Source organism: Prosopis cineraria, unplaced genomic scaffold, assembly GCF_029017545.1.
Source record: "Prosopis cineraria cultivar Desert tree isolate PC_DT_omini unplaced genomic scaffold, ASM2901754v1 PC4, whole genome shotgun sequence".
In the NCBI taxonomy this organism is placed as follows: domain Eukaryota; kingdom Viridiplantae; phylum Streptophyta; class Magnoliopsida; order Fabales; family Fabaceae; genus Prosopis; species Prosopis cineraria.
The window spans coordinates 35,951,370-35,968,901 of NW_026555335.1; the positions used below are offsets into that span (position 1 = coordinate 35,951,370).

General features: G+C 34.1%; 2 protein-coding genes across 3 annotated transcripts; one reads left to right on the forward strand and one right to left on the reverse strand.

Moving 5' to 3' along the window:
* Positions 1-291: 291 nt before the first annotated feature.
* LOC129308500 (RNA cytidine acetyltransferase 1) lies at positions 292-12,167 on the reverse strand. Of its 2 annotated transcripts, none has more exons than XM_054949622.1 (27): positions 11,983-12,167; positions 11,069-11,176; positions 10,772-10,863; positions 10,500-10,671; positions 10,295-10,417; positions 9,601-9,774; positions 8,487-8,597; positions 8,260-8,393; positions 7,850-7,943; positions 7,463-7,561; positions 7,186-7,322; positions 6,914-7,011; positions 6,562-6,685; positions 6,373-6,460; positions 6,199-6,298; positions 5,909-5,961; positions 4,672-4,848; positions 4,531-4,568; positions 4,313-4,406; positions 3,951-4,130; positions 3,746-3,854; positions 3,585-3,654; positions 2,447-2,591; positions 1,830-1,958; positions 1,452-1,577; positions 1,075-1,140; positions 292-983 (listed from the first exon to the last, which is right to left on the reverse strand). In XM_054949622.1, the coding sequence occupies exons 2-27, from the start codon at positions 11,171-11,173 to the stop codon at positions 732-734; spliced, it is 3,090 nt and encodes a 1,029-aa protein (XP_054805597.1). In that variant the 5' UTR covers positions 11,174-11,176; positions 11,983-12,167; the 3' UTR covers positions 292-731. The 2 variants fall into 2 exon arrangements, with proteins under 2 accessions (XP_054805597.1, XP_054805598.1); XM_054949623.1 differs by having other exon boundaries at positions 11,069-11,179.
* A 2,093-nt stretch (positions 12,168-14,260) lies between these two features.
* On the forward strand, positions 14,261-17,292 carry LOC129307874 (glucan endo-1,3-beta-glucosidase 8-like). Its single transcript, XM_054948813.1, has 2 exons — positions 14,261-14,610; positions 15,865-17,292. The coding sequence occupies exons 1-2, from the start codon at positions 14,261-14,263 to the stop codon at positions 16,976-16,978; spliced, it is 1,464 nt and encodes a 487-aa protein (XP_054804788.1). The 3' UTR covers positions 16,979-17,292.
* The last annotated feature ends 240 nt before the right edge of the window (positions 17,293-17,532 follow it).

The following is a 17,532-nucleotide window of genomic DNA, read 5'->3' on the forward strand; positions in this document are numbered from 1 at the left end:
TCTTCGCAGAGCCATTAGCCGAATCATGCACAGATCCCGGGGGACATATAGATTGGAAGAATTGGTCAAGGTCCAGAGCTATAATGCCCAATATCTAATTGATCAAACTGACGCCAGTAGGCTGTGATGTGCAGTAGTTAAAGAAACAATATTTGTCCTCTTAGTAGGCACGAAGCTGATAATCTAATAAATAATCACACCTTGAAGAAATACAAACGCTGTGCGTTCATCTGAAATTTCGAGAGCATTAAAAGCACTGGTTTTGCATACTGTTTATACCAACGGTAATGATAACTACAATAGCAGAACAGCTTAAAAATATGAATTAACTTAAGCTCAACACTTGGGTTCTGTAATCTTGCGCCGGTGATACAAGAAATACAAACCTATTGTTGAAATAGAAAATCAAAATTTGGATATATTTTCCTCTAAGGGATCGCATTGATGTTTAAATACTAATTACGCCTTACGATGGATCAATTTCCCAATGCAACGAACAAAAAGACACAAGACACTACCCTTTATGAGAAGAATGATTCTACTCCGCCGTGAAGACCAAGACAGGCAAATCCAATCCATTATCTGATGCCTCTACTATCATTTTCCTTCGATTTCGCTGGAAACGTATCAATATTTATCAGTGCTCTATATTTTGTATCAAAATTCAGTGATTCATGCTACTGACTAATCCTGCAATCATGGTTTTGGCTTTCATGTTTCCCATTTCATGTTCAAGTTTTTTTCCTTTTGTTGGATTTATCATGTCTTTCTTTACCCCGCTTCTTGTCACTCTTATGACTCCCCTTTTCCTTTCCAGGCTTGATGTCACTTCTGCTCGATTTTAGACTAATTAGACCACCTGAGGGTATTTTTCCATCATTATTTTGCAAAGCATTCTCAAAATCAGCTTCCCCGTCTGCAATGGCATAACGTTGGAGTGATTCAGGAGTGAAGAGTCCTTCTGATTTTGACTTCATCTCCTCCTATAAAAGTTAATCAAGTTAGAGCTCCTACATGGAAACAAGGATGAGTTTTAAAATCTTGGACCAATATAATGGACGTGAAGGCGTGTACCTCCACTTGTTTAGCTGCATTGTTGAGATCTTCGTCCACAGAAACACTATGGGGTTCCATGACAACCTAAGGACAGAGATAAAACGTCTTTCGTAAAAAAGAGGTGCAAGATGAGTATAAATGCACAGAGACATAAAACAGAGATCAAGGTAGCTGCAGAAATTATGTCATACTGCCCAAATGCAGGGAAGGAGGTCAGTCACTAACCAAAACCTTTGCCACTAGAGCTAACGAAAAGCATCACACCAAGTAAATTCGTAATATAATTATACCAACAATAATGATAAACCCTAATCCATTGAGGTCAACTATATGAATGGCATGATGGCATTTTGCTCTATCAAACACTGAAGCTATACCATTATCAATTAACTTACTTCTTTTAGTCGTGGCAAGGTTGACTCGATCTCCTTGGACTCAAGGCCATGTAGGTATTTGTAGAACTTCTTCATAACCTTTATGAAGAGAGACAATATTTGCTGTCTTTCCAACTTCGTTTGTGCCTGTAAAAGAACGTCATTTTACCTTTAAATGTTTGATTGGAAGAGGAAACTGATTTAATATTATTATCCGAGACTAAGGATTTCTAACACAGACTAAACCAAGCAATGAATTCCGAAGTGACTCGTTGACTCCAACAACACATACGGCTATAAGCCATGGTAAATTGACCAAACTTCAGACTGAGGAAAATCTAAAATCTTCTAGATCGTTTAGTAGGATTGTGGAATTAGTTAGTAGGTTGAGAAACACACCTCAATGTATGAAATGTTCTGATTCTGCAGGCCAATGCAGAGTAACACAGAAGCCTGAACATAAGACAATGTGACTGGAAGTTTTTCTTGGAAGTAGAGATGTGCGAGGATGGGAACAAAGTCTAAGATCTGCAAGAGAAAGAAGAGATCTCACTTATAGCCATTTCATATCACATAACAAAATCAGATATTCAGATGCCAAAATATGACCTTAGATTGAGATTCATATCACAACTTCAGTGGTATTTTATCTTTATGGGTGCATTACATTTGCGGTAATATTTAGGTTTCCATTCATGAATAGGTTTGAGGACCATCTGACTTCCAAGCAGGAAATTTTTTCTAATTCCTCGGAAACAATTTTTACATGTTGAAGCACATGATGCAAAATCAAGTGACAAAAAAAAAAATTAACAGGCCTGATCACTGACCAAGTTTACCTACTCAGAATGGTCATTGAAAGTTTTCTTTAGTTATCAAGTAAATAAATAAGCATGCTGAATCAAATTATAGTTGAGTTCGCACTTTTGTGCATGTTTGTGTAGCACATATGTGCAAATATCAAGAAATTATTAGGCAATGTCAATTATAATTGCATCCACTATTGGAGATCTTACCAGATGAAAGTCAGCAAGATTGTCAACATAAGCCTCTAGTCGCTTCATATCATGCGGTGACAAATATTCTCTAACTGGCCCCAGAGATTTGTCAGAGTTTTTGGAAGTTTCTAACTCCATGAAATTGATTTTTGGATCTAAGACACTGAAAAATTATCACATCCATGATCATGTTGACTAGTTGACATTTATATGAGAAAAACAGAACCCCAAAAGGAGAACAATCAAACATTAAACTGGGGAACAATTTCAAAGTATGATATGAGGACACCAAAAGCTTGGAACCCCCACCTTTTAAGCGAAAATCAGGCTACCACTAATAAGCCAAGACTCAGGTTAAACATCATAATATCCAAATTGTACCTCTTCAACTAAGCAAAATTATCAAATACCAGTTAAAAAAAAATCAAAAACCAAAAAAATGATTTCCATTCTTCACAGAATATATGCCATTGAGAGAGAGAGAGCTTGTCCATATTCAACTAAGCAATGTAATGTTAGCCAAAAAAGTGGAAAACGATCTTGTCCATTAATAAATCTGACAGAACAAACTTTAAAAATTGTACCAGTTTGTTGAAGTTCAAAACTTAAAAGGGAAGTTTTATTAAACTGTTATAAGACTAGTTATATTATATGGTAGTGAATGTTAGATTTTAAAAGGATGGCAGGAGAATAAAATTGGAGTAATAGAGATGAAAACATTGAGATGGATGTGTAAGTATATATGTAAAGATAAAATTCAAAATAAGTATATACAAAAAAAAGTGAGCATGAGATCTATTGAGGGGAAAAAGGTAGAAACTCATTTGAAATGATTTGGACATATATAAAGAAGACCGTGGGGGGCATTGGTGGGAAAAGTAAAATGGATAATTTTGAACCTGTAAAGAGAAGTGGAGGAAGGCCAAAGAGAATACATATAAAAGTTGTTGACAGAGATTTTTAAGTTAACAACATTTCTAAAAATCTAATAAATGATAAAACACAATGACATAGTACAATACATATAGCCAACTCACCTAGTGGGATAAAGCTTGTTGTTATTGTTGCTGTTATTGTTAAGGTTCGAAAACTATAAAGCATCCACATCCATATTCAAGAAGCGACAGCATTGCATTATCAAATATGTAATTCTAACCTCATGGCAAGCTTGTATTCCATTCCACGGAAACTGGATGCCAAAAGTCTAGTAAATCTTTGTCTAAAATCTACAAATTATTAAATGAATCATCAGTTAAAACAGAATGATCACAGATTGAAATTTGAATACATCATAATATCAAAGCAAGGTGAACCCACCTTGGTAAAATGGACCAAAAAAGCCCCATTGATCAGATCCATCAGCTTCAATTTCATCATTGTTCAAAGGTTTCAGGATCATACATGTATGCTCACCGGTCACAGTATTCTATTCAGTTGGGAAAATATATAACAGTCAATTTAAGAATAAATATGCAGTACCATAGTCCATTGCTGAAGAAGAAATGTATAAATTCATCTTAACTGGAATCTGGCCAATGTAGAAGGGAGCAAATTTATGCTTCCTCCAAAAGCGAAAAAGATCTAAAGTTAGCCCAAAGGAGACACCAACATAATGAAGCTTCTCTGGCCGTCTTTCACGCAGATGTACAAGCAGATGGGGAAGATCTGTCCTAGGTCTTACATTTTCTTCAAGCAGAGAAACCTGCAATCATATTAGTATCAGGAAAGGAAAAATTAGTATTGGAAAGACATATAGTTGAAAGATAAAAATAGGTTGATCCTCATTACTTATGATATAAATACACAAGTAAGCATTGTACTTAACTCTTGAAAAATATATCAAGTTATCCAAACCTATTCAGAAAAACAAGTATTGTAACAGACCTTCTCTGCAGCTTCTGTAACCCTAACTTGTGAAGCCTCCACTACTTCTTCAACATCCGTCTCAGAGATAGGAGTGAGTTGTCCTTCATAATAACTGCAGATGATACTAGATGTTAATGTGTTGATTTTACTTTATACTTATAAGGAGAATGTGTAGTAACTATTAGTGAACTGAGGGTCATACTGCAATGAAAGCAAAGAATGAACCATGCACTCACCGTATTAAAAGCTCGACTGCTTGTGAACCATATCCAAGCTGCAATGCATGAAAATGGAAAGAGTTAGAGGATGAGGTTAGTGCATTGGAAGAATTTGGTTAAACAAAACAATTGGCCCAATTTCCAGAACACAAAAATTACCCTCATGGCACTTGGGTGGGTAGCAATGCGTACAATGCGAGCCCCAGAAAGTGAGGGAAAAACTGTGTCTCGAAATTGCTCACAGAATTTCCATGGTATTTGGTCTCCAAAAGGTTGATGACCATCACTCAAACTTTTAATTGCTGATTGACGAGATATCTGCCCCTCAAGGCAGACCTGTAAATGAAAATGGTATAACGTGGGAAGTCACAAAGAGAGAAGATTGCTTAAAGGCAAAAGGATACTAAGCATAAGCATTAGAAGACAACCAATTATGGACATAGTTATCACCAAGCAAAACTACGATAAGCAAAGGAAATTTCACATGACTGAAGTACTTTATAAGGTCATACACTCATACTTTATCGAATTAGAGACATGGCATGCAAATTTTGGCCAGATAATTGATAAGCACCAAAACAACACCTTTTGCCGAGAATGAGTCAAATGCTTCCAGCACTTTAAAGAATTGATACATTGTTCAACTCATCATATAATTACCATATTAGTGAACCAGCATCACGTAGATGCCAAATGCCATGTAATGGTTATTGCTTCCTAGTTGGTCCTAATACAATAAAAACTAAAGTTGCATTTATTTTCTGCTAGCATAATAAGGTAATAGATAAAACCAACAGTACAAAACAGTGTTATCAAAAACCTTATGGTTGAAATTCTGGATGATTGCATTTTTGTGATTGGAAAACCTTGGACTTTGGTCTGTCCTGGTCATTTGGAATAGCTTCTTTTCATCACGTTTAGAGATTAGAGCATGAGCAAGAACGGAAATGTTTTCTGTGAATGTTCTATATGCCAGCTCTTTAGCGTCCTCAATGGATTAAAATACTAGGATTTAAAGTGAAACCATCTGAATTGACTTTATAAGGTACAGGACAGTGTTTATGACCTCTTAAATTTGTACACCATTGTTTGTTCAAGTGATCCCCTAGGTAGATCTGGAAAGAGAAAGATCTATTATACATTAATGTTTCTATTATTTCTCATTATTAAGCCTACCTTATCCTCTTCTTTATTCCTTCTCTCCTCCTAATTAAATTTCTTCTTTTATAATTAAAAATTAAAAAACTTTGAAACTTCATGCAATGGTCTCAGCACCAACATATGAAAAGAGCCAAGAAGGAGAACATAAGATTGGATATATTAGATTCTGTCAGGATAGAGACAGTAAGCCAAGCTATGAGAGCCAAAGATGATGCTTTATGCCCATGATGCAAACCTGGATGACGCACAAGATATCAGGAAGTTGATTCTTTGACTCGTCAACAGGACCTATAATACAAATATATTAGAAGTCCAGCACAACTGCATAAGTCAAGGATATCTAAATAGAGAAACTACAGCTATGACTAGCAGGAGTAAAGTTGGGAATGTGGAAAATGTCAATGTCCACATGAACTTTGTCAAAATACATGTCCATTTTCCACCTCTATATTTTACAGACGCCCATTTTCAACCCTACCAATAGTAGCCCAAGAAAGAATAACTTGAACCAAAAACCAAGTATACCAAGGAGAACAAATAAGTGGTGAGCTGGAGCATCAGCCATCAGTTGCAGATCATTTGGAGAATTCTTGTAATGAGAGGCAACATATAAGGCCATCATTCGCTACAAGATGAAAATACTTTTTAGTACAACAAATAAGTAATAAGCTTATTGACATCAATGGTGCATGGCTTTACCTGCAGAAACAATTCACTATCTCTGTGATAGGAGAAAAGGGTATCCCGATTAACATAGTATAGATCACACTCAGTGGGAGGTGGTAACCTGAATCCGGAAAAAGGGCCAAACTACATATCAATTTTTTCCCCCAAAAGATATCATCTTACAGAGGCAACATTGGGGGGAGGGGGGGAGCTTAGGATAACCTGCTAAGATTAGGGATGGCATTTGCAACATCTAAGCAAAGCAAAGCATTAAGCCAACTTTCAATTGGATCCCCAGAAGCATATCTGATTGATTCACTCAGTTCTATCTTCTTAAAAAGACGACCTGAAAGAAAGCATTCAAAATTTAATACAAATGTCAGACATTATGTAAACAGAACTACACACAGGGACCTTGGAAGAGCTGCATTATGATCATGTTACTGAATCATTGAAATCCAAAAATTATTAGTATCATAATCCATTTTGTTTTCTTTCCATCTTGAACAATTACAGCACATGACATGCATATTGCTTATATAAATTGACTTCTAAAAGCCAGGAGCGTAAGTACCAGAAGCAATTCCTTCTGCACTCTTAGATGATGCATGACTTTGCTCTTGCAATTGCTGCAGAAGTTTTAGTGATAATGAGCGTCCCGTACCTTCATAACTTTCCATGGGTTTAAAGAAAATGAAGCCTTTCAGTAATTAAACCACATCAAGAACCAACTATAAAACTGTTGAGGCACATCAAACTTTATTTTTTAAAAGAGAAGAAAAATGAACAAATTAAAAAAGTGACAAAATCTTAGTTTACAGCTTTAAGAATTGAGCAAAGATATACCCATTCACAGTAGATGACAGGAAGACCAAATATGGACCAAGCAAAGACTTCACAACAGGCAGTGGAATAGCAGCTGCTTCATCAACAACCAACAGTTCAACTTGAGAGAGCTTTGCGTGCTCATGCGGAAGTATATACTACAAGAAATTAAGAAGGAAAACGATTTGTCTAGAATTAGGTTTTCAAGTACCCCTAATAGAACAATAAGTTTCTTATCCACACATCAAAGGCTTTTTAAGTTTCATGTATTCACACAGAAATTTAGTGATGAGTTTACCTGGATTGTTTGCCTATGCTGCTTGTAAATATTGATCCTTATGGTAGCTTTTTTGAACTCAGGATTTGTACTTTTCACCACATCATAATCAAGATGTTCCTGTTCACATAAGAAATAGTACTTATAATTTTACTCCTCTATATACACTTGCAGAGAACACAATGAAAATAGCATAGAAACACTAGCGATAAGCAATGATTTTTCAATTGAAAAAACCATATGCTTAAAGAAATTGCCAAATACACTACCTAATAATTAATACCTTCAACTCCGGCCTAGTAACAAAACAAACTGCCCAGTTCCCCACCCCAGAACAATTGCAACTAAAAGCATCTTGTCATGAAGGAATAATGAAAATAACTGTCAATGATGGGAGAGAATGTGTACCTTATATTCAAGTGCTTGAAAACCTTTGCAAACAAATTCAAATAAGGTTTTCAAGTTCTCAGGGCTGGGTGCAGTCACAAAGATATTTGAATAACTACACAGAAGAAAAAAAATACACAATCAAATAAGAAATATTATCAGAGTATAGGGAAGAAAAACAACTATTGGGGAGGATGAGAATTGAGATATCCTTCAAATAAAAAAAAAACAGAGAGAGAGAGAGTAAATAGCACAAGAGGTTCATGCCATGAAAGCTGGCTAATCTATGCAAATCGCAGAGATTCCCATAAAACACCATCAATATTTTTCATGAGATCCAAACATGTTTAGTAGAGAGATTGCTATATCTTAAATGGATATATATATATATATATATAAATTCATATCTGAATGTAAACAAAGCACATTACCCCACGGCAATAGCACCAGCAATTGATAAACCAAAGGCAGCTGATTTCCCACGGCCACGTGCAGCCAACAAGGCAACGGTACTACGTAGTGTCTTATCTAAGATTGCATCCAGAAATGTCATTACTGCTTTTCCCTATTCAGTTAACAAGGAATCATAAAAAAAATTAATCCATGCACATCTATTACATAGAAGGCTCAAATTCATCAACCACAGTAGAAATCCTACCTGGTCCAGGGTGCAGCACTTCCTAATTAATGGTCCAACTGGGAAATCTTCATTCAGTTGTTCTTTAAGGTTTTTCAGGTCTTGTTCTGATTCTGAGAGTCCCTCAGAGTTCTACAACAAAAAGACACTGAGAATTCTTAAATCTTAAACAAACAAATAAGAAGTATCTACCACCAGCTTCATCCTTGGCCGCACAAAACCCAGTGTATGTCCGGGTAATAATTTTTTATAACATGTTCAATAAACAACATAATTCTAACGAAGTGCAATCAATTAGACTGGCAGTTCTACAAATACGAAGATTAGATATTAATTACTTGAAAAGCAAATAAACACAAATATGTGCAAAACTGTGCTGCAAATAGCTACAGAAATATAAAAATAGGTCCAAGAATAAATATGCATCTAAAACTAACAAAGAGAGATTTTGTATATAATTTAGAACTAGAGGCAAATGACGGAAAAGGAGTGCAAGTAGGGAGATATAGAAAAAGGGAAGGTGACGAAGTTAGAAAGCCAAGAGAATTTGTAATCCCGTAACCCTAATTATTGAGGGGTTCATATAGAGCAAAGAAAGGATAATTGAAGCCTAACAAAAAGATAATTAAATTCAAAATAAACCAATTAAATAATTTAAGACTCCTATGTCCTAAATCAATCCCTAATCTACATGTAATTACTAATATCTCCTCTAATATTCTGCTCCCATTCTTCATATGTATAACAGTGGAAGACCAAGAGTGAAAATTAGCCAGCATCCATATCTTAGTGTTCACAGTCATTAAATATTGTAGAAAGCACAAACAAAAAGGAACATCTTTCCATTTTACCCTTGAGGGGGAGAAGAGAACAATTCACATCATAGATTTTTAAAAGACTAACCAAGATAACCATATATTTAACTAAGAATCTAACCTACTAAAAAGGCAAGAAATTTACTCTATATGTATATCTTTTGTGCTTCTCGATAGGTTAAAGATAAAAATAACAGAAAGGCCTTTCCGAATACATCCACATCTGCATGACATCAACTGCAATAACCCCAGAAACCCACCCCAACTCCGAAGAAAAAGGAAAAAGAAAATAACAAATAGTTAAAAAGCAATGAGTTTACCTCCTTAGAAGGAACAGGGGTAATAGACTTCATGTGAGATGAAATTGGTAATATGTTCAGTTCATCATCCATGACCACACATGCCTTGCATGAAGCAAGTGACAATAAGAAGCGTTCATTAAAGCGCCCAGTAGCCTCAGAGTGGGATTCAGTTCGAAATCGATCATGAACGTCCTACAATTAGTACACCACATGCAAGTTGCTCTTAACAGGATTTTAGTAAGATAAGCAATAGTCCTTTAATAGAAGTGCATGTCAAAATAAATAATATTGATAAATTGATTGTTTTCAAGAAGGGGCATAGGGCATTATAAGATAAGCATGGCAATAAAACATTTCCAGAGATGCACCAACAGAAAATTAGCGTTTCCATTTATAAAAACTACTTCACTATTCTCAGATAAACTTGAATCAACATTAAATATCATAGGAAAGTCTAATATTTGATGCAAGGTAGTCAATAGCAAAAGGCACCTTAAGACAGTAAGCCTATGAATACACCAATCTAATGTTGATCTTACAAACCTCATGGCATGAAGAAAACAGGAAAAGAATCGCATAGAAACAAATTCCTGCTAATAGATACTCAAGGACCAAATATCAACTAACGATGACAACAATCTATAATTAGCCATGAGGAATGAAATTTTAAAAACTGGTGAAAATAATAATTATGATGAATATATGACCATACCATCACCATGGTGTACAAGCTGGTTAAAGAGGATAGAGAACGAAGTAGCAACACAATCAACCCACCTCCCTCCACTGTCTCTATTGTTCTTGCAAGGAGATTGGGTGTCAAAGCCTCAAAATCCTGTAAGCAAAGAAAATAGTAAAATTATTTTGATACAAGGGTGAAACAGAAAAATAACTAACAAAGAACGAGAGCAAGTTACCTGAAGTATACACATTCCAAATGTATTACCAAGAATTCTTTCTGAATCCTTATATAAACAATAAGTTAATCCACCACTTTCTACAAACAGCGAAAATGGATCAACTTTCTCAGGATCCAGCAGACCCCTCTGCATCAACTTTTTAATCTGCTTTGCACGCTTTTTCTTGTGGCTACATTCATAATCATGTCAATCAAGTTAATGCAAATTCTATTAAAGAATCATCAAAATAAAATTAAAAGGAAAAAACTCGTTGATAATATATAATGAACCTGCTAAGTTCAAGTTTGTCCTTGTAACACCACAAAACGGTTGGCCTGGATTTGATTTGGGCCTTGCTAAGCATGTAATGGAGATTTACAATCTGCAAGAGGTGGGGACAACTTTAAAACTCACATTGTATCAATAGGAGTTTCTTTCACGTTAATTAAGTTTTGCAACTTCAGCCTGATTCTTATGCCCCAAATTTTGGGGGGAAACAAGAAATAACAAATTATGGTGTTTGTTTGTGTGCATCAGCAAACAATATAGTGTCTGTGGAAAAAATAGTATGTCAGAGAGGAAGAGACCTGGTCCCGTGACTTGTCACCAATGATGACAAACATGGAACGATGCCTTGTTTTGACACCATTCTCAATGAGAGTCCTGATTCGCTCATCCACTTTTTTCCTCATTCTCTGCTATGCAATCAAATATTTGCATGTTAGCACCTCACAAGCAAATTAATCTGTCAACTTTCAACTCCTCCATTTCAAATTAAAGTACCAATACCATCAAAACAGTTATCAGCAGAAAAGGCAGTGAGGACAGACTCTGTTGGCCATACTTTTCAAATATCAAAGTCGAAGTAACAAAATTCAGCCAAAATCAGAGAGCATTAAAGCAAGGATCAGCTCGTACTGATGTTATTATAATAAGCGTTACGCTAATCTGTTTTTAACTGAAGTTATCAACTTTGAAAGTTAGCAGGTGCTGCATTCTTGATTTAGCTAGATGGTACTCTTTTGATTATGTCATAGTAATGCACCTAATGCAAAATTGGACATAATCTCTCTTTCAAAAATATAGAAGTCATATTAGTGAATAGTTCAACTTAATAAAACTGATAGATTAATTTGATCAAAACGGTGGACGGTTGAGTGATCCTAGATTCCTAGTTCTCTCAGTGATAATAATAATAAAGCTTTCACAATTATATCAACCGCTCTATCAGAATTTTGACTCTTGATTACCGTTACCTGTCAGTAGTCAAGTTTAAGGGCGCATCGTCTCCTATAAGCATAGCAGCAAATTCATCATTTTACTACTCACAGCTTAATTTTTTCCAGTAGCATTAACAAACTGGAGTTTTCGGGTAGTTTATTGGCTGTATTCACTTCTATCGATAAAGGATGAAGTTCAAATACCCTTGAATGCAACATTTAGAGTGATTCTCTTCCATTTAATCAAAATATTCCTACAAGGAAAACCAGAGCACACATACTGGTTGAAAAAGCAGAGATGATGCTTGACAACAATAATGGAGAACGAATGAGCCAACGTATCGCCAAGACGCGACTGAGACGCGAATGAGTCGATAAGTTGAGATTGAGAGCGGCGCTGAGACGAGAGGTGAGTGAACGGCGACGCCGCCTGACTGGTTGAGGAAGAGGTTTAGAGTCTTGGAAGTTCTGAAATAAAACCCCAGGGACATCCAAGTCAATTTGCAATTTATACTTCACATTAGTACAGGAGTACATATTACTTTTTTTTTTTTGGGCCAGCGTAAAAAATATAAAAATAAAATAAATAAAACATTGTAAACGGGTCAGGTCTTAAATAAATAGGTTAATAGGTTAATTTGTTTATATCTAAGGCATCAAATATATAAGAAATATTTTTAATTAATACGAAGTTTCTTATATTTTTACCTGACAAACCTACAAACACTGTCATCCTTACAACATCTGAAAAACAAAATAATCTAATTTTTTAAAATGTCATAATTTTATTAAAATTTTTAGAAGTTATCTATCAATAAATTTTAAATTGAAAAAATTATTTTATCCTTATTGACAAATTATAATTTCTTGTTCAATTCTTATGATTATTTGAATAAAATTTATCATTATTTAAATAAAAATTATGATTGAGGCTTGTTATTTTGAGAACTTATTTTTCAATAACAAAAATTTCACTTGATAAGTTATGATTTTTTATTCAACTTTTGCGATTCACATAACAAAATTTGTTATTTTTTACGCAAAAGTTGTGATTAAAACTTGTTATTTTGAGATAAAAATTACACTTGATAAGTTATAATTTCTTATATAGTTCTTACGATTTATGAAATAAAAGTTGTTATTTATTAAGCAAAAGTTGTTATTAGAGTTTATTATTTTCAATAAGGATAAAATAATTTTTTCACTTTAAAATTTATTGATATGGAAAGTTTCTAATGACTTCAGTAGAATTATGATATTTCAAGGGATTATATTGTCATTTATATAATTTAAAAAAATTATTGTTATTTTCCCAAAAAAAAATTATCTACCATAAATCCTCTTTCTAATTTTGTTTTCTGAAATTTTAATAAATTATAAATTATTAATCTCAATTAATTATTGGCTGTACTTTTTTAAAAATTATTTTTAGATTAAGACTCTTAAATTTTAAGTTATATATACATACTGTACTATAATTTCCTTATTAGTGGTGAGCATGCAGTTGACTTATCATAAATTCCATATCATTCATTTTATAAGTTGTGAATGGATAATTAAGTTGACCTAGTTTCAATGGACAAAAGAAAGCCTTATGAGCTTGTTTGAAACTATTTTTATTTTATTATTATGAGAATTGATGTTTTAAAAATAAAAAATAATAAAAATAGATTTTTTTTCATCCTTCCTTGTTTTTCAAAATAATAATTCCAAAATATCTAAAAGTTGTTTCCATTTTCTATTCTCTATAATAATATTTTTTTCTCCAAAATATTTTTAAAAACACATTACCAAATAATTTTTTTATTCTTTTATTTTGAAAAATAAAAAATTATTTTTAAAACAGATTGTCAAACAAGCCCTTACTTTATCTGTTTTTAACATGAATGCTTTAAGATAGATTTATTTATAAGAAATGTTGGTTTAGAGTACTTTATCATAAAGATTAAAAGATTTGTTGATAAAGTATCATTCGATAATTCATAAAAATTTTATTCATAACTTATAAAGTCATTAATCCAAATTCTATTGTTGATGTAAACATCTTATTAATGAGCAACTGATGAGTATCTTTTGCAAGCATTTTTTAACATAAATACATGATCCTGCCTTGGTGAGTTCTTGAAGCATAACCCACTTGGCATTTTTATCGTTAAAAAGAAAAAAAAAAAAAAAGGAGTGAAGGGACTCCGTTGGGTGAGAATTTTGTAGGCAATGTACAAACGTGGACATGTGAAGATGGATGAATTCACGCCACTCTTCCCACAATTGTCAAACTCGACAACTATTATTTCTTTGAAAGGTAAAAAAAGGTCGAACATACTAACACTATTATTAGGCAATGAATTACGCTACTCACTCTAGTCCTATAATGCTTTCTTAAGACAGTTTTGTAACTAAATTAACCTAATTAAACTCATGCCACGTGTCAAAAACCCCACAATTCTCTCCGATGTTGCCTTCTCACACATATATACCACCATTTTCAGTTAGTTTCACAAAAAAGAGCCCACATAACGGCAAATAACTAATCATAATCTCAATCATAGTCTGTTCTTGATGCGTGGCTTGTGTTTCAGTGTAATCATAGTTATGATCATATTGGCACATTATTGCCAATGTGGAGAATCATCAATCTCTAGCCTTGGTGTGAACTGGGGAGCTCTGGCTTCTCATCCATTGGACCCAGGGATTGTGGTTCAGATGCTGAAGGACAATGGGATCAAGAAGGTGAAGCTGTTCGATGCAGATTCTTGGACTGTGAGTGCATTTTATGGGACAGATATACAGGTCATTCTGGGAATTCCCAATGATCAATTGCAAAAAATTGCTCATAATAGCAGAGATGCTGAACACTGGGTCAAGGAAAATGTCACCAAGCATCTTCATGATGATGGGGTCAACATCAAGTACGGATTTTTTTTTCACCTTCAATACATTATATATATATATATATATATATAGGCTTTTTGAATCTGACACTCTATTATTGATTAAAAATGTTATGCAGATTCTGCATCATAAGAATTAGGGAGAGTCATTTAGTTCCAGTAGAAGGCATTGATAACAGTTAGTTCCCAATAATTTTTTTTTAAAAGTAAGTTGTAAATATAGATTTAAATAATTATAAATTTAAAAGTTCTAATTGTAAATAAGATATTTAAATTTCAAATGTAACTTTTAGTTTAATTTACAGTTGAAATCTATTTATAACTATCTAAATCAATATTTATAATTCATTTTTTTAAAAAAAATTGTTGGGGAGTTAACTATTATTAATTCTCTCTTTCGAAACTTTATCGTTATTCTTCCTAAAATTATTTATCAATATACGTACAATCATTTCAACGAGACCAAATTATATATATATATATATATATATATAGGTATGTAGAGTAATTTCTCTGGAGAGATGGATCAACTTCCCTTTCTGGATCAAGAAGGGGTAAAAAGATTTCAAGAGCTTTGTAGTTATTAGTTATTACTTTGTTAGAAAAAAATATATTGTCAAGCTAAGTTTAAATTCTCCAAAAGGTTGTTTATCGAGTTTAGAGAAAAATATTTGTCAATGTTTTTTTAATTTAATCGAAACCTTGCATTAGAAAACTACAGAATTCTTACATTGTTTAATTCAAGGAAATGGATTAAATTGTTACTCTACATTTATAATGCACATTATACATTCAAACAAAAAATAAAGAAAAATAATGATGAATATCATATATATACTTAGTTATGTATATAAGGAAATGGAGGAATGCTGAACTTTATTAGAAGAGTTTTAGTCCACTTGATTTGAATTAATTGGTTGAAGTCTAGTGTGTTTCAAAACAGAGTATAAGATATACTATGGTTTATATTGGAGAATTATGGATTTTGAGATTGTGAATTAATCAGTTATAGATTAAATCATTTGAAACCTTATCTCTTTTCTCAATTCTCATGAATTTATAATTAATATTCGATGAAATAAGATCTAAAGAAAAAATCACCCTCCTACTTTATCACATTCCAATAATGATATCATATAATGTTACATGTCCACGTCTAGTCTAGATTTATCATTATTTATCTAAAATGTCACTCCCAAAATCCATACGTGACACATCACTCTAAATACAAAAATAATATGTTTGATTTAGAGCTGTCTTATATTGTCTCAGATACGTAGCGGTTGGAAATGAACCATTCCTCTCAAGTTACAATGGAAGCTACGTGAAGGTGACATATCCAGCAATGGTGAATATTCAGAGCGCTCTAGAGAAAGCTGGTCATGCAGATACAGTGAAGGTCACTACACCCATGAACGCCGACGTTTACGAGTCCTCCTCCAACAAGCCGTCGGACGGACAATTCCGCGACGACATCTCCGGCGAGATAAAACAGATATTGAGCTTCCTCAACGACAACAAATCACCATTCATGGTCAACATATACCCTTTCCTTAGTCTCTACCAAGTCGCAGGGTTCCCTGGAAACTTCGCATACTTCGACGATAACGCCAAACCAATCAGCGACGAGAACAACGTTCAATACACTAACGTGTTCGACGCAAACTTCGACACTCTCATTTACGCACTGAAAAAAGTAGGATTTCCTAACCTGAGCATCCAAGTAGGTGAAGTAGGATGGCCAACAGATGGTGATCACACTGGCAATGCAAACCCTAGCAACGCACAGAGATTCTACAAAGGACTTATGAAGAAGGTGGCGAACAAGAAAGGAACCCCACTTCATCCTGAGCCTACAGAGATGTACTTGTTCTCTCTTTTTGATGAAGATTTGAAGAGTATAGCGCCAGGAAGCTTCGAGCGTCACTGGGGGATTTTTCGCTACGATGGAAGACCAAAGTTTCGTATAGATTTTTCAGGTGAAGGAGAAGATAAGTGGCCTGTAGGAGTGAAAGGAGTGAAGTATCAAGAACGTCAATGGTGTGTGGTGAAGAGTAATGTGAGGGACGAGAGTGCCTTGGCAGCTACATTAGGTTATGCTTGTGCTAATGCAGATTGTACGAGCTTAGGGGCTAATTGTTCGTGCATGCATATGGATCTTGTAGGGCAAGTCTCGTATGCTTTTAATCAGTTTTTTCAAGCCAGAGATCAGGACGTTGAGGCTTGTGATTTCAAGGGAATGGCAACTATTGTGAAACAAGATCCATCAAAAGGGACTTGCTTTTTCCCAGTAGAAATAGTTAGTGGTGGAGTGATGCTTCACGCAGTACACTATTTGGGAGGCATTTTGGTTTGCTTCTTGTTCATGTTCGTCACATTGGCCTAAGGAGAAACAGAGATAGCTAGATGGCACAACACATGCGATCAAACGAACTTGGAATAATTTACTTAGTGTGCCATTGTTGTTGTGCAAGTGGATAGCATCAAGCCAACATAGCGGGATAAGATTTGTTGTTATTGTATGCTAGGTATATACAAAAGCAAGAGATGTATAAGCGGGTACAGAGCAGTGTCTTAGTTTATAGTGAAATAGCACCAAAGGAATAATGGTAAGGCAATGGTATTTTCATATTTTGCCCTATTGCAGTGGTAGATTCCCATAATTAAAAGCACCAAGGACAATATTGAGTTTCTCTGCCATTTTTCTTCTCTCTCTTGTTTACGCTCCAATCTTTTTTTTAATAATTAAAATTAAAATTAAATAAACAATCGATCCAAATACACCATTTTGAGATGATTTTAATGTTAATATTATACACACACAAATTATTCTTGCACGATTATCATGAATGAATATAACTAATTTAGATTTGAGTTTATATGACATCAATTTTATTATTTGTTCGATCACAAATGAACCAATAAATTAACTTTGAATTA